Source organism: Oratosquilla oratoria, chromosome 3 (genome assembly GCF_046742065.1).
Source record: "Oratosquilla oratoria isolate Oo_2021 chromosome 3, ASM4674206v1, whole genome shotgun sequence".
Classification (NCBI taxonomy): Eukaryota; Metazoa; Arthropoda; class Malacostraca; order Stomatopoda; family Squillidae; genus Oratosquilla; species Oratosquilla oratoria.
The window spans coordinates 14,719,634-14,737,236 of record NC_134779.1 but is presented as its reverse complement, the minus strand read 5'-3'; the positions used below and the strand labels follow the sequence as shown (position 1 = coordinate 14,737,236).

The following is a 17,603-nucleotide window of genomic DNA, read 5'->3' as shown; positions in this document are numbered from 1 at the left end:
CATACTCTGTGAACTGGCCTGATCATATTTGCTGTGGTTAATAACATTGAGTGAAAGAGAACAATTAATAAAGCTGTAACTTTATATTTTATAATGCAAGTATTGTAATGCATCATCATACATCAGGCAGCTAATGCTGCCCACAAGAATTTGACATGTATTGAAGAGGTTAATGCCAACTTATGTGCAGTAGTAAAAAAACAGTAATGATACTGTCATGACTCTTCATCCAAAAGTAGCTAGGATGAGAAGGAAACAAGTGTGGTGGATGGGAGTTGAATAGGTAGGAGTGGGTGTGTGCCTTTGACTTGGCCACCTCCCTTATGTAAGGGAGAAGCCTTTGGTTTATAGATACAAAGGTATAACATAACTTATGTATAATATATGATTATCAAACTGTTGTAACTGGGACCAAGCCTAGGACTCTTGAATTACTAACACCATCTCCAACTTGACCACACAGGGTTAAAAGGACTGAAACCCTCAATACATATGTCTAGTGGTATTCAAAACTAATCTGAGCATGTTTTATGCAATCCTGAACCCCATCAGTGATTAGTATGTTGTAAATCACTCATGTACAGTGATGTCATATTATTAACTATTAGGATGTTGTGACTAGGATCAAACCCAGGCCCATCTCTAACCAACTTGATCATGAAAAGTTAAAGCATTGCAGCCTCATGCAATATTTATATGCCAAATGGAACTACAATCTGCGCATCAGTTTAAATGACCCACAACACAAAATGGGCCTGGCCATGGAAGCAACCTGCCCAAGATGCAATCATCATACAGAAGATACCAAACACCTCATCCTACACTGCCCCACATAGCCAACCCATTACTGTATTTCTGCTTTGACTTGTGGACCAGTCTGGTGGCTGTTGCCATTACCTGGGAGACATGTGTCTCCTGGAAGAGAGATTTGGAGCACCAGACTGATTGGTAGCAAGAACTCCCCTAATGGGACTTGACTATGGAGCATGATAAGGAACTGGTGAGGCAACAGTTAGCCTTCCTCCAGGAAAGGATTTGGAGAAAGTCCTAGCCCCACTATGTTAAGCATTTAAAGAACACATCTTGATAAGAAAATAACTTAAAAAAAGGGCAATTGTTTATTTTCAGTGGCAACCTTTTCACCTTTCACACAAGATACAAACATACAATTGGAGTGGATGGCATGGAGGTGGGTTCCCCGCAGTTACAGAATTGAGCAACACTACAAAACTTCTATAGCTGGACATTTCCTTTACATTTCAACTTAAATAGAAGTGGTTCTGAAGAAGAGAAAAATATATATGTATATAATTACATACAAACATATAACAAGAGACCAAGGACAGGTCCCTGTGATTGGTCATAAAATACAGACATCAAAGAGAATCTCCCTACCACCTTTCTTAAAAATCCATCTCCTCACCTTCATTTGAAGGTGTACCCCAGTGAGACTGACACTCAATCTGTAGACCAGGCCCAAGATCTTTCAACTTAAATGATTATTTCCTCCACCTTTTCACATAGGTTAAATTGAGAACTTGTGACTCCTCCCCTCCTCCCACTCTAGGCTAAGAATCCTTTATCTGAAATATTCAGGACCAGAAGTGTTTTAGGTTACAGATTTACTTTTTTCTAATTCCTTAATGATTGTACATTTGCACTAATACAATGAAACAGTTTGGGGGATGGGACCAATAAGCAGCAGGTGTTCACTCCAATGCTGACATTAACAGACCACCAACACATGATCAGTTTCAGTTTAAGAATGGTGAAAAACAACCAAAACCCAACATTTAAGTGTACATAAAACATTTCATCAATACACAACACAAAACTGTAAACATGCATATATGGCCAAAGCAATTCTAAATATTTCATGAGATTCTATTGTTCAGTTTTGTTTTAATGATAATGAATACCAATTGAAGTCAATCAGGACAAACTTTTGTATAGTTTTCTAATCTACCAATGTTCTTACAATGTTAGGCATTTTTATAAAAATCATGGTAGTATTACTTTTGTAAAAAGGCAATTTTTTCACCTGAGTAATAATATTACAGGGGCAGAAACATGGAACATAAGAGAGGAGTTTGTATGTGTTTGAGATGAGGTGCATGAGGAGTATGATAGGGGTTACTAGGCTGGATAGAGAGGGAGAGGACAGAAGATAGGGGTGAATGGAGAATGGTTGTGGATGATGCTGTGATGCATGCGGGGGAATGGGGGGGTGAGGAAGTATGTGTGAGAAATAAGTTGACACACCCTGAAGGGATTTCTCCCCATCTCCTTTTCTACATGAGGGAACAGGAAGGGGGGTCACCGATTTAATGAAGTGGCCTTGCTATGGATGCACTGTGTCTTGCAACACTGCTTCTGACCCAGGGCAATGGGCAAGATGCAGGAATGACTTGTCATCCAGGATGCCAAGATAAGAGGGAGGGAAGAGGGTGGAGGGAGTGGAGTATGTTAGGGATGGAATGGGTGGGAGAGGTTATGCCCTTGTTTTCTGGCTACCTCCCTTATAAGGGTATATGTAGTTATGCAATAGGTGAATTATGTATTCAGTTGGTCCCCATAACAGCACTTATTTGTTACAATTCATTATGATTATTCATGATTATTTGGGAATTTCTCCATCATTCTATGTAGAACAAGACTGTATTATTTAGAATTACTGTTATTCATTCCCTATTTCATACAAAGTTGACGCAATTCACTCTTTGGTCATACATTCCAGCAAGGAAGTCTGATTTCAAAACCCTGGATTTCCACTTGTGGCACTTTTCCGATAAAAAAGATTCAGGTTTTGGAGTTCCAGATAAAGGATTCTTAACCTGTATAATAAGCTAGTGACAATAAATAACAACATGATGGCAATTCACAACTTCTTTTTGACTGGTTCAATATTGTAAACAAGGTGATGTACTTAAAGAGGATGTCTACACATGAGGTCCATGAAGGATACTACAACACTGATGAAGGGTAGTCCAACTTGAAATTTTTTGGCACCAGTACTAATTTTATTCTCAATGTAGAATAAATAATCTAATGAAAACATTGACACACACAAGATGTATTAAATTAAATTTGAGAAGTTATATCATAATATAAAAAGACAGGAACATGAGGCTCTGGCCTTTCTTGCAGAAGGCTTGAGGCTTTCAGGAAATTAACAATAGCCTCCAGGCAGGTCCACAAGTCACTCCGCTTTCAAAATAAATCTCCTGCTAATCAAAACTACTGCATTCAATCAATCAATCTGTTGCCTCTGGCCTCTATTGCAGAAGACCTGCTACTGCATACATTTGTCAATGATGTGCTTTTATTTTGATTAAATATTTCTTTTCATTTAGCACACTGCTATTTACATGCCTCTTGCTATGTGTACCATAAATGAGTCCTATTCATGATCTAGATCACCTCTCCTGAGGTGCTCCTTTACAACTGAGGCACTCCACAACATACAAAGATGACAAAACATTTTGAGCTATAACTATCCAAAGTTTGACCAAATCAGGTGTTCAAAGAATAATATTTTTGAGGTGCTGGTGTCTTCAACTGTGACATGAAATGCCTCAATTGATGTGGATGGGTTTCATAAAAGAATGAATAATTTTTTGGTGTTTGAATCTTCTCTCGACTACCTTCCAACCGTGTGTACATATATACATACATCCACCTTGAAAATCCTCTTCTCTTGCTACTTCTTTCCAAGACATATTTATAAAAAATATATATCCTAAAACAAAGAAAAACAAGAAAAGACACAAATGGAGATGTCATTTTTCTTTTCTTTTTTTCTCCCATTATAGTTTGGATGTCAACACTATTCACTCTACTTGTACACAAAGGGAAACCTAATATCATTACATTAATCTTCATATATTACATTAACACAAAATTACGATTATGTTTACATAAAATTATATTGAATTTCTAAAAGCCATCATTATCTTTGTGAATTTTCTAAGCTACAATCAACCTAGAACACAGAGGACTTACCTAACATAGAGCAATGGATTCCTTCTAATCAATACATACAACTGTTTTAATGATTGTTACATTTCAATCTCTTGCTTCTCTTCTTTTTCGTAGGAGACCCTTGGCCTCACAGTATCACCATAAGCATTGGATTGCCCTGTAAACCACTCAAGAAAAGAAACTTTACATTGTTGTCTGTACTTTGTGGTTGTTACACTGTGTACAATGGCATGTTCTGTCTTCTGTGATCATGTTTAAGGGAATTATAATTTTCACACAACTTTTCTTATTTTACCCATCACCAATTCCAAAAATATACTAGTCATAAATATATATGAACAAACAGAGCAAACAGATTACATGGTCTTAAAAGATATGACAGCACTGCTTTTGTTGTAAAACATGAGGAATGTCATTTGACAGAATATGTTCAAATATAATAAATACAAGCACAAACATGGGCCAACAATGTATCTAGTCATAACTCCAAGTAAAGTAAACACAACTGTTGGGTAGACCATCACAACACTTCTCTATGCCCCAGTATATAGTACCTCTATGATTATAGGTTTGAAAAGACAGTCCAATGTTTATTCAAATTGCTGAATTACCCCTTACAATAGACCTTTCAATGATTATGCTCCCAATTATGTATTTCCTTTTTGATATATTTGATTTAAATAGATGATGTGACCAATACAAGTACTAATAAGTACATAATACTAGGTAACATGGGCACAGAGGAAAACTGAAGTATTAGGATGATAACCAAGCAGCTAACTTCAATGAGTTCAGAAGAGTAAGGAACAAATATAAGGAAATGTCAGCAGGGCTAATGTCATGATTGTTTCTGTATTCAATATCACTTGGTTCAACTTTGGGTACAACAGTAAAAATATCTTGAAAATAATGTAAAGATCTTTAGTAATATACAGCTAATTCAACTGTGGGTACAACAGTAGGAATATCTTGAAAATAATGTGGAGATCTTCAGTAATATACAGCCAATTCTTCTGACAAAAAAAAAAAAAAAAATACAGAGCAATATATATATATATATATATACACACACTGCATACGTTCAACAACAAATCTGATAAAAAAAAATAATAAAGATAAATAAATAAATAAAACAAATATGACCAAATTCTCATTACAATTGTAACCACTAAAAATGGATTATAAAGATTGATTTAACACTGTCTCCTACCTAGCCATACCATAAAATGGACTCTGGATGACATGAATTTCTTTTATTACAACCAAATATATATATTTGTATATACAAATGCTTTGAACCAGCTCATTCACTCCAAATGCACTAAACACGTCACTTAAAGAATTGATGAAATTGAAGTTAACTAATGAAATGTACGAGACTATCATAGTTCTGTATGCTTATGTGAACCTGCAAAATGAAAGAAAACAATTAGCATTTTTCAAAAGTTATTGTATCTTACATTTTAAATATCCTCATTCTAAGCACAGTGCTATATAAATCAAATAATTTCTCAAAACTATTACCTTTTCCCATTGCAGGAAAATAAGAGTATTTATTCATAATTTCATCCTATGTATGTATGCATGCATGTATGTATGTAAATTTGTATGTACACTAGGGTAATGACTGCATGGTACTTTATGGCTTCTTTTTGGGGGCACCCCTTTGAACCAGTGTGTGCTGGTGGAGTAATTGGGAGCATGCTGGCCTCATATTTGCTTAGTTGTGGGTTTTGATTCCCATTTTTCTCTCCAAGTCCCAGGCATGATTGTTAACTACCCCAAGAGTCCAAGCCCGTGGGGCAAAGTTGATGGCTTTGGCCACAGCTATGTGCTTCCTGGTATAGGCTCCTTAACTTTCTCTGGACCAAAGCCACATGCCATTTGTCTACATAAGCATAAAATTTGAACTCATAAAGGAATGACAAGATACTTTTGTACTTCTATGTTCCCTTGTACCTATTCTTTACCACTTCTATAACTCTTCTTCTTCCATTTTCCACCCCCTGTGAGGGAGAAGAATGCCACCACTATGTTCCCATATAGGTTGTACACATCAACAAATGGGATGGAGTGAGGGAACTAGAGATTCCCCACTGTTTTTCCTCCTACAAAAAGTCAGGGCAGTGTGTCTGGGAAAAAGGAATCCAACATTGTTCTTCAGGTGGGAACTGAATGTCGTGTGTTGAGTCACATAAATGGTGGAGGTCTTTGTGGTACACACTGTCCAACTAGTGGGTGCTTTGAAGACTTGTTGTCTGTGGCAAGTAGTACAACTGAAGAATTTTTGGGTGATGGAAACAACCTAGAAACAACATCCTCCTCCTAACTTAAAACCACCTACAGGATCTCTCCTCCATGAAGAGGGTACCTAACTCAACTATTACCAGCAGGTTTACCTAATTCATAAGGCTCATTAAAAAAATAGGGAGGTTGATAACATGGTAAGACTACATGTACATACAATTGGTCTTTGTATGGCTAAAGAGATTCTATCTAGGCTTTCCTTCCAAACTAAAACAAAGCAATTTCAAGACAGCTTACCATTTGGCGTACTTTGACTCTTTTCCTTTTCGGCAAGAATACCCTTAACTTCATTATCATATTCTATCCATTCTGGAATGATTCTCTGTGCTGCATCTAATTTTCCTTCCTTGGTTAATGGATTATTACACTGCAAATTAAAAGTTAAACAATAAATATGGGCAGTAATTTACTTCAAGGGCAATTTCTCTAATGAAAGCATACAAAGAATATTTACAAGAACCTTAAAAAAAGATCATATATAGCGCATGCTGGGCTAGCATAGTCCAACATGGATTTTTACATAATTTTCATTTTTGGCATTAGCAAAACCATGGGGCATCACTGGGTGGAAGTAGTCATCCATACAACAAGGGCATGTTCAATTTCCAGAGATACTAAGTGGGCAAAATTACTTTATTTAGGGTGTAGGAACCCCTCTGGGTTCTATCTACCAAAAATTTTTCCCCCCTTACAAGGTAGGTAGCCAAGTCAAAAGGCACATACTAACTCCCACCCATTCCATTCCCATCCACCACCCTTTCCTCATTCTCATCTTAGCTCCTCATGAACAACAGGTCCTCCCTGTCCCCGCCCACTGCCCTGAGTCAGAAGCAATGCACCAAGACACAGTATATCCACACCAAGGCCACTTCATTTAATCAGTGATCCCCTGGGTTTTAATGTGTTAAAAACAAAAGTCTTGACTGACTTATTCTGGTTAACAACTATTCAGGTTGCAGACACCCCTCCTGAGCACTAACAAGTTTAAAGAAACATTCCTAGGAACAACACTCACCAAGTCAATAATTTTTGCATATCTTTTAGAACTATCATCGCACCAGGTCTCACACCAAAGCCATTCCTGTGGTAGGGACTTGATGCGTACTTGATGAATCATATTGTTAGGTAGATCCTGAGGGTATAATAAAATACAAGTTAGTACATACATACATATACCAAGGCTTTTTCCCCCTTACAAGGGAGGTAGCCAAAAAGGAAAAGGCATAAAATCATTCCCACCCATTCCATCCCTGAATACACTCCACACCCCTCCACCCTCCCTCTTATCTTACAAGTTAGTAAATCATAAAAAATAAACCTACAATAAGAAACCAGAGAAAGTAAGTCAATCACAATATATATCCCCACTCTAGAAAGATCTAAATATATACATATACCAAATGCTTTTTCCCCCTTACAAGGGAGGTAGCCAAAGTCACAGGCATAAATCCACTCCCACCCATTTCGTTCTCTCATACGTCACTCCAGAGCTGGGCACGTTCCTCAGTGCATTCCTGGGCACATCCCTTGGTGTCCTCACTGACACATATATAGTCAGGACACCGAGGGATGTACCTAGGAATGAGCCCAGCTCTGCTCCACATCCCATTCATCAACCCTCCTTTCCACTCTTCATGGTTCCTCTTGGATGAGGGGTCATCCCCACATCTTGCCCACTACCCTGGGTCAGAACCAATGCAGCAAAACACAGCACATCCACAGCAAGGCTGCTTCACCCAATCAGTGATTCCCCCTACCATCCCCTCATGCATAAAAAGAGAAGATGAGGAGAAATCTCTTCAGGCTGCTTAAAATATCATTTACACATACTCCCTCACCCCCCATTCCCACCCACTCCCTTCTATGCATCACAACCTCATCCATACAAATAATTCTACACTCACCCCTATCTTCTGTCTACTCCCTTTCTTCCTCAACTGACATTCCCCTCTTTCCCAATGCCCCTTTTACCCTATCTGTCCATCTCATCCATGGTCACCCCCTCATGTTCACTCCATCCACTTCTGCCTTCCACACCTCTTTTAATAGTCTTTCTTCACTCATTCTTTCCATGTGTCCAAACCATCCCAATACTCTTTCATCAACCCTATCTCCCAACTTCCTTTCCACACCCCCTCTCCTCCTCATTTCTCTCTCTATCCAGTCTAGTAACCCCTATTATACTTCTCAGGCATTTCATCTCAAACATATTTAAACTCTTCCTCTTAAATGTTCCATGTTTCTGACCCATACAATGATGCTAGCACAATCACCCCTTCATACAATCTCCTATTAGCATCCATCCCCAAATTTCTGTTTCTCATTACACTTTTTAATCCCCCAACAGCACTGTACGGAGCAGAAACATGGAACATAAGAGAGGAAGAGAGAAGGAGTTTGAATGTGTTTGAGATGAGATGTCTGAGAAGTATGACAGGGGTTACTAGGCTAGATAGAGTGAGAAATGAGGTGAGGAGGAGAACAGGGGTGGAAAGGGAGCTGGGAGATAGGGTTGATGAAAGAGTATTAGGATAGTTTGGACACAAGGAAAAAAATGAGTGAAGAAGATTAGTAAAAGAAGTGTGGAAGGCAGAGGTGGAAGGAGTGAATATGAGGGGGCGTCCTAGGAAGAGATGGTTGGATGGGGTGAAAGGGGCATTACAAAAGAGAGGAATGTCTATGGAGGAAGGACGGGAGAGGAGAGAAGATAGGGATGAATGGAGAAGGGTTGTGTATGGATGATGCTGTGTTGCATGAGGGGGAGTGGGTGGGGGATGGGGGGTGAGGAAGTATGTATGAGAAAAAAATTGACACAGCCCGAAGGGATTTCTCCCTGTCTTCTCCTTTTCTGCATGAGGGGACGGAGAGAGGGGGACGCCGAATTTATGAAGCAGCCTTGCTGTGGATGTGCTGTGTCTTGTGACACTGCTTCTGACCTGGGGCAGTGGACAGGATGCAGGGATGACCCGTCATCCAAGAGGTGCCAAGATAAGAGGGAGGGAGGAGGGTGGAGGGGAGTGGAATATATAGGAAATGGAATGGGTGGGAGTGGTTTCTATGCCTTTTTCTTTTTGGCTACCCCCCATGTACATACATACATATACCAAGGCTTTTTCCCCCTTCCAAGGGAGGTAGCCAAAAAGGGAAAGGCATAAAAACACTCCCACCCATTTCATCCCTAAATACACTCCACACCCCTCCCACCCTCCCTCTCATCTGAGCACCTCCTGGATGACGGGTCATCCCTGCACCCTGCCCACCGCCCTGGGTCAGAAGCAGTGTCGCAAGACACAGCACATCCACAGCAAGGCCGCTTCATTTAATCGGCAACCCCCCCCTCTCCGTCCCCCCTTGCATATAAGGAGAGGACGGGGAGAAATCCCTTCGGGCTGCGTCAAAATTTACTCACACATACTACCCCACCCCCCACCCCCCGCCCATTCCTCCTCATGCAATCACATCATCATCCATATACAACCATTCTCCACTCACCCCTGTCTTCCGTCCTCTCCCTTCCTTCCTCAACAGACATTCCCCTCTTCCCCAAAGCCCCCTTCACCCCATCCATCCACCTCATCCTAGGACGTCCCCTTATGTTCACTCCCTCCACATCTGCCTTCCATACGTCTTTTACTAGTCTTTCTTCACTCATTCTTTCCATGTGTCCAAACCATCCTAATATTCTTTCATCAACCCTATCTCCCAAATCCTTTTTCACCCCTGTTCTCCTCCTCACCTCCTCATTTCTCACTCTATCCAGCCTAGTAACCCCCACCATACTTCTCAGACACCTCATCTCAAACACATTCAAACTCCTTCTCTCTTCTTCTCTTATGTTCCACGTTTCTGCCCTATACAGTGCTGTTGGCACAATCACTCCTTCATACAGTCTCCTCTTCGCATCCATTCCCAAATGTCTATTCCTCATTACACTCTTTAATCCACCAAGGCATTTACTCGCTTCTCTCAATCTACATTCTACCTCCACCTTCACTCCACCTTTTCCTGCTACACTTGCACCCAAGTATCTAAAACTATCACTTCCTCTAGTCGCTCTCCCTTAATGTTCACTTCCAGTCTACTGCCACTTTCACCCCTTGTACATCTCATCACCTTACTTTTACCCACATTTATCTTTAGCTTTCTTCTATCAATGTATAAGTACAAGCTCTACTACTCTCATAAAAACTCTTGACAGCTCTTAGAAGCTTTCCTCCTATCCCATATATCTGCATAACCTCCCACAGTGCCTTTCTGTCTACCCTATCGTAAGCCATTTCCAGATCCATAAAAGCCCAAAAAACATCCTTCCCTTTTCCTGTAGCTTTTACATATTTGTCTTACCACAAAGATCTGATCTACACAACCTCTACCCGTCCTAAATCCACACTGTTCCTCACCAATTACTCCCTCTGTTCCTCTCCTAATCCTCTCAATCAAGATCCTCCCATAAGTCTTCCCAACTACACTTAACAAGCTAATCCCTCTGAAACTACTACATTCACACTTGTCCCCTTTTTCCTTGTAAAGTGGAACTATACAGGCACTCCTCCAGTCCTCCAGCACTCTACCCTCTCTCCAGCAAACATTAAATAACCTCACCAGCCAGTCCACCATCACTGTACCTCCTTTTTTTTTATACATTCTGCATGGCATCCATCCAGACCAGGTGCCTTACCTGCTTTCATCATCTTAACAACTGCCTTCACTTCATCCTTCCTTATTTCTCCTCCATTTTCCTCACTCATCACAGTCATTTTCATAGCATTTCCCACTGCAGCTATCTTTCCCTCCCTATCCTCCTTCACATTTAGCAACTCCCTAAAATATTCTGCCCATCTTCCCCTTACTGCCTTCTCTTCCATTATCATCTCTCCATCTGCACCTTTTACCTTTTCTTCTCTACTTGATTCACCTCCTCTTCCTCTCTTAATTTCTTTCCAAAACATCTTTTTATTACTTTCAAAAATTTCTGTCATACTCTTACCCCATTTCACATCTGCTCTCCTCTTTGCCTCCTTTACCTTTTGCTTTACTTCTCTTTTCTTTTCTTTGTACCTCTCATATGACTACCTCGTCCTATTTTGTAACCAATCTGTGAAAGCTCGCTTCTTCTCTTCTACAACCTTCTTTGTTTCCTCATCCCACCATTCACTACCCTTCCATCTATTTCCTCCTGTCCTCCTTGTTCCACACACCATCCTTGCACACTTTGTGACTCCCTCCTTGAACCATCCCCATTCCTCCACACCTAGCTCTACTGTATCCTTCACTCCCTCCCACTCCTCCTTCAGCTTCTTTTTGTACTCCTTCTCCTTTTCATTTAAAGAGTTCACTCTAAGCACCTCCCTACCTTTTGTCCCTTTCCTCTTTATCTATCCTCCACTCTCAACTTACCTTCCACCAAAAAATTATCTGATATTCCCCCACCCTCTCCCCTTAGCACATGTACATCCTTAACTCTTCCTATCATAGTCCTATTTACCACTACATAATCCATCAATGCTCTATCTACCACCCTTCCATCCACCACCCTCTCCCATGTGTACTTATGCTTGACTTTCTTCAGAAACACTGTATTTGCTATCATCAACTCTCTTTCTAGACACATTTCCACCATCAACTCTCCACTACGATTCTTTCCTGGAACTTCACATTTCCCAACCACTCCATCAATTGGATCATTTCCTACCCTAGCATTAAGGTCTCCCAGTACTATTACATTGACATTTCTTCCTAAATCCTCTATGCACTCATTTAAATATATCCAAAAGGCCTCCCTTTCTTCTACACTCTTCTCACTGCCAGGCCCATATGCACTTACAAAGACACACATCTTTCCCAGTTTCACCTTCATCCACATTATCCTTGAGGAAACCTCCTTCCACTCCACTACACGTTTACCTATCTCTTCACTTACTAGAATAGCCACTCCTTCTCTCCCTTGCCCTCTCTTCACTCCTGATAACCTCCCACTTACACTCCCAAACTTACAGTCACCCTTCCCTTTCAACTTAGATTCACTCAAAGCCAAAGATTCACACAAAGCCAATACATCCATCTTTCTTCTCACAAACATACTACCTATCTCTTCCCTTATACTCTCATCTGTACCACATCCATGCACATTAAAAGACCCAAACCTTAGGGTGCTGGTCGGAAAACTCCCAGACCCTCTTATGCCTTTACTTTTTCGTTTAAGAATGTCCCCTGTGGGGCTACAAGGAGAAGGATGCCTAGTCCCACTCCCCGTCCCTTTCTTCTCGCCTCTTACGATCCAAGTGGAATTACTTGGTGGCAGTATTCTTTTCCCCCACCACAGGGAATTCCCCCACAGCAGAAAATGAATACTCACAGAAATGGTACAGGACAGCAGCAAGGGGTTGGGGGACAGCATAACAGAGGAACAGTCGTAGTATAAAAGTGTCATCATTTCTCTATGAAGAGTTTTCCTCTATCATAGACAAAATGATGTGTGGCTCATATAGACCCTAAAGTATCAACTGCATGCTACTTTGCCACAATAACAAGCAGCCCATACCCCTCATCCAAGTAGCCAAAGGCCACTTTCATTGATCTTAACCACTTCAATACGGGACTTAAATCTCGCGGGCAGCAGCCAATGCCAGCCGTACGACGTAACGAAATAATATTCGCATCATAAAATATAGTCGCCGCTTATATCGATCGTTCTCTCTTTCACCCGCGAATTTTGAAAACCACAGAGAATGGGATTAAGGGCGCATTTGGGAGAATGTAAAAACACAGGGGCGACTACAATAAATATAATCAAGACGCCGATATGGCAGCGTCGCGAATCCACTTGCTCCTCATGACGCCTACGTGTGCGGCACCGTATGGAAGGGGTTAATAGATTGAGGGTTCTCCGATTATTTTGTTGATATTCTTGTCTGGTGACATATCTTTGCTAATAATTACTCCTAGGTCTCTTTCCGAGCTAACTTTTTTAACTTCCTTTGTACCAATTTTATATTGTCCTGATATTCTATTTTTTACTTTTTCCAAGCTCCATTATACTACATTTCATTATGTTGAAGTTCACATCCCACTTTTGACTCCATTCCCAGACTTTATCCAGGTCTTTCTGTAGTGATTCACAGTCTTCCTCTGTACTTACTTTCTTTAGTAGTTTTGCATCATCTGCAAAGAAGTTCATATAACATTCCACACCTTCATCCATGTCATTTATATATATGGCAAACATTATCAGAGCCAATACAGAACCTTGTGGGACTCCACTTATCATTTCTTCCCAGGTCGAGTTTTTGTCTCTAAGTACCACCCTCATTTTTCTCCCATTCAAGAAATCTTCCATCCAATTCAATAACTTTCCTTGTACACATCTGGTGGAGTGGAAGGTTTCTTCAAGGTTAATGTGGATAAAGATGAAACTGGGAAGGGAGATGTATTTACCTAGATGTATTTTATGGGATAAGAGCTATGCTCGTAGTTACCCGTTTTCGTATCTCTCCACATCCAGTTTGTTCTTAAAATCATGTATTGTTCTGGCATTCACTGTCTCTCTGTTCAGTTTGTTCCAGACATCGATCACTCTATATGGGAAGCTTTTTTTTTTTTTTTTTTCCTCTCTCTCTCTCTCTCTCCCCCCCAGGTCCCTTCTGTAACTGTCTTTCTTTAGTTTCTTTTCATGTCCTCTTGTTTCTCTTGTGTCCCACTTTAATAAGTCGTCTCTATCAAAAACATCCATCCCTTTCATAATTCTGAAAATGGCCAACAAATTGCCTCTTTCCCTTTTCTGTTCTAGTGTTGACAACTGTAATTTCTCCAATCTTTGTTCATATGTCAGATTTGACAGTGTATGTGCCATTTTTGTTGCTGTTCTTTGAATTCTTTCTAATTTTCTTATTTTCTTTTTTGTGCTAGGTGCACATTGATACAGCATATTTTAATTTCAGTCTTATCAATGTAGCAACTATTTTTTTAACCATCTCCTCATTTATGTAGTCGAAGGCCACTTTAATTGATATTAATAAGTTGTAAGTCTCTCCAAATTACTTATTTACATGTTTTCAGGTGTCAAGTCACTTGAGATGACTACTCCTAGGTCCCTCTCTGAGTTTACTTTTTTGACTTCTTTGTTTCCAATTTTATATTGTCCCGAAACTCTATTTTTACTTTTTCCAAATTCCATTATGCTACATTTTTTTATGTTGAAGTTCATCTCACATCTCCGACTCCATTCCCATATTTTATCCAGGTCATCTTGCAATGACCTGCATTCTTCTTCTGTTCTTACTCTCTTGAGTAATTTGGCATCGTCAGCAAAAAAGTTCATGTAACAATTTACTCCCTCATCCATATCATTTATGTATATGGCAAACATTAAAGGAGTCAAAACAGAACCTTGTGGGACGCCACTTTTCACATCTTCCCCTTTCGAATTTTTGTCTCTAAGTACCACTCTCATTTTTCTCCCAGTTAAGAAATCCTTCACCCATTCAAACAGTTTGCCTTGAATTCCTCCTATTTTTTTTCAATTTAACTTATTAGTTTTTTGTGTGGTACTTTGTCAAATGCTTTCTGTAAATCCAAGAAGGTGCAGTCTGCCCATCCATCTCTTTCTTGTATTATCTCAATTAATCTCGAGTAAAAGAAGATTAGGTTTGTGGTGCACGATCTTCCACTTCTAAAGCCAAATTGTTTGGGGTTTATTATTTTGTTATCTTCCAAGTGTTTGATCCATTTGTTCCTGATGACCTTTTTGCATATTTTTGCTACTGTGCTTGTGAGGGATACTGGTCTGAAGTTTGTAGGATCCTCCCTATTTCCTCCTTTATATATTGGTGCTGTGTTTGCATCTTTCCAATCTTACGGCACCTTTCCCTCTTTGAGTGAGAAGTCAATTATCTTGTATAGTTTATCTGTCAGTTCATCTATACACTCTTTCAGTATCCAATTTGCAATTTTCTGACATTTAGGCTTCTTATTTGGTCTCTTATTTCTTTTTATATTGTCTTTATTTCTTTCATCATGGGTGATCTTTCTTGTTTTCCATCTTCCCAAGATTGTGAGCTCTCAATTGTAAAAACAGATCTGAGATGTCTGATCATAACTTCTGCCATCTCTGTACCATCTATGTATTCTTTATCTCCTTCATGCAGTTTCACTATTTCATGCTTATCCTTTACTTTGTCATTTATACATCTGTAAAAGAGATTAGGTTGATCCTTACATTTGTCTATGATGTCCCTTTCATATTCTCCTTTTTCTTTCCTGTGTATATTCATATATTCATTCCTAAGTTTTATATATGTTTGCCATTTAGATGTTTTTCTATCTTTTTTCCATTTTTTCCAGGCTTTGTCTCTCCTGCCTCTAGCCTCACTACACCTTTTGTTAAACCAACATTTTATATAAATCTCTTTTTGTTTCTTTTTTGGTACATACATATACCAAAGGCTTTTTCCCCCCTTACATGAACATTAAGGGAGAGCGACTGGAGGAAGTGGATAGTTTTAGATACTTGGGTGCAAGTGTAGCAGGAAAAGGTGGAGTGAAGGTGGAGGTAGAATGTAGATTGAGAGAAGCGAGTAAATGCCTTGGTGGATTAAAGAGTGTAATGAGGAATAGACATTTGGGAATGGATGCGAAGAGGAGACTGTATGAAGGAGTGATTGTGCCAACAGCACTGTATGGGGCAGAAACGTGGAACATAAGAGAAGAAGAGAGAAGGAGTTTGAATGTGTTTGAGATGAGGTGTCTGAGAAGTATGGTGGGGGTTACTAGGCTGGATAGAGTGAGAAATGAGGAGGTGAGGAGGAGAACAGGGGTGAAAAAGGAGCTGGGAGATAGGGTTGATGAAAGAATATTAGGATGGTTTGGACACATGGAAAGAATGAGTGAAGAAAGACTAGTAAAAGAGGTATGGAAGGCAGATGTGGAGGGAGTGAACATGAGGGGACGTCCTAGGATGAGGTGGATGGATGGGGTGAAGGGGGCTTTGGGGAAGAGGGGAATGTCTGTTGAGGAAGGAAGGGAGAGGACGGAAGACAGAGGTGAGTGGAGAATGGTTGTATATGGATGATGTTGTGATTGCATGAGGAGGAATGGGCGGGGGGGTGGGGGGTGGGGTAGTATGTGTGAGTAAATTTTGACGCAGCCCGAAGGGATTTCTCCCCGTCCTCTCCTTATATGCAAGGGGGGACGGAGAGGGGGGGTCGCCGATTAAATGAAGCGGCCTTGCTGTGGATGTGCTGTGTCTTGCGACACTGCTTCTGACCCAGGGCGGTGGGCAGGGTGCAGGGATGACCCGTCATCCAGGAGGTGCTCAGATGAGAGGGAGGGTGGGAGGGGTGTGGAGTGTATTTAGGGATGAAATGGGTGGGAGTGTTTTTATGCCTTTCCCTTTTTGGCTACCTCCCTTGGAAGGGGGAAAAAGCCTTGGTATATGTATGTATGTAGTAGAGCTTGTGTCTGGATTAGAAATGGAGAGTGAGTGGTTCGAGGTAAAGGTGGGACTTTGTCAAGGATGCGTTATGTCGCCCTGGCTGTTCAACTTATACATGGATGGGGTAGTGAGAGAGGTAAATGCAAGGGTAGTGGGTCAGGGATTGGAGATGGTTAAAGAAAATGGAGAAAAGTGGGAGGTGAGCCAGTTGTTGTTTGCTGACGACACTGCGCTTGTGGCAGGATCGGAGGAGGGATTGAGGAAGTTGGTGACAGAGTTTGGGAGAGTATGTGATAGAAGAAAGCTAAAGATAAATATGGGTAAAAGTAAGGTGATGAGATGTACAAGGGGTGAAAGTGGCAGTAGACTAGAAGTGAGCAATAAGGGAGAGCGACTGGAGGAAGTGGATAGTTTTAGATACTTGGGTGCAAATGTGGCAGGAAAAGGTGGAGTGAAGGTGGAGGTAGAATGTAGATTGAGAGAAGCGAGTAAATGTCTTGGTGGATTAAAGAGTGTAATGAGGAATAGACATTTGGGAATGGATGCTAAGAGGAGACTGTATGAAGGAGTGATTGTGCCAACAGCATTGTATGGGACAGAAACATAGAATATAAGAGAGGAAGAGAGAAGGAGTTTGAATGTGTTTGAGATGAGGTGTCTGAGAAGTATGATGGGGGTTACTAGGCTAGATAGAGTGAGAAATGAGGAGGTGAGGAGGAGAACAGGGGTGGAAAGGGAGTTGGGAGATAGGGTTGATGAAAGAATATTAGGATGGTTTGGACACATGGAAAGAATGAGTGAAGAAAGACTAGTAAAAGAGGTATGGAAGGCAGATGTGGAGGAAGTGAACATAAGGGGACGTCCTAGGATGAGGTGGATGGATGGG

At 40.5% G+C, this 17,603-nt stretch overlaps 1 protein-coding gene across 2 annotated transcripts in view; it reads right to left on the bottom strand.

Moving 5' to 3' along the window:
• Positions 1-1,104: 1,104 nt before the first annotated feature.
• The window catches only part of Uggt (UDP-glucose-glycoprotein glucosyltransferase), a 93,366-nt gene continuing 76,867 nt past the window's right edge, over positions 1,105-17,603 (bottom strand). For both annotated transcript variants that reach the window (XM_076177340.1, XM_076177350.1), the window contains 3 exons: positions 7,304-7,420; positions 6,526-6,655; positions 1,105-5,389 (listed from right to left, as the gene is read on the bottom strand). In XM_076177340.1, the coding sequence (XP_076033455.1) occupies positions 5,364-5,389; positions 6,526-6,655; positions 7,304-7,420 (273 nt within the window). In that variant the 3' untranslated portion in view covers positions 1,105-5,363. The remainder of the gene's footprint in view (positions 5,390-6,525; positions 6,656-7,303; positions 7,421-17,603) is intronic.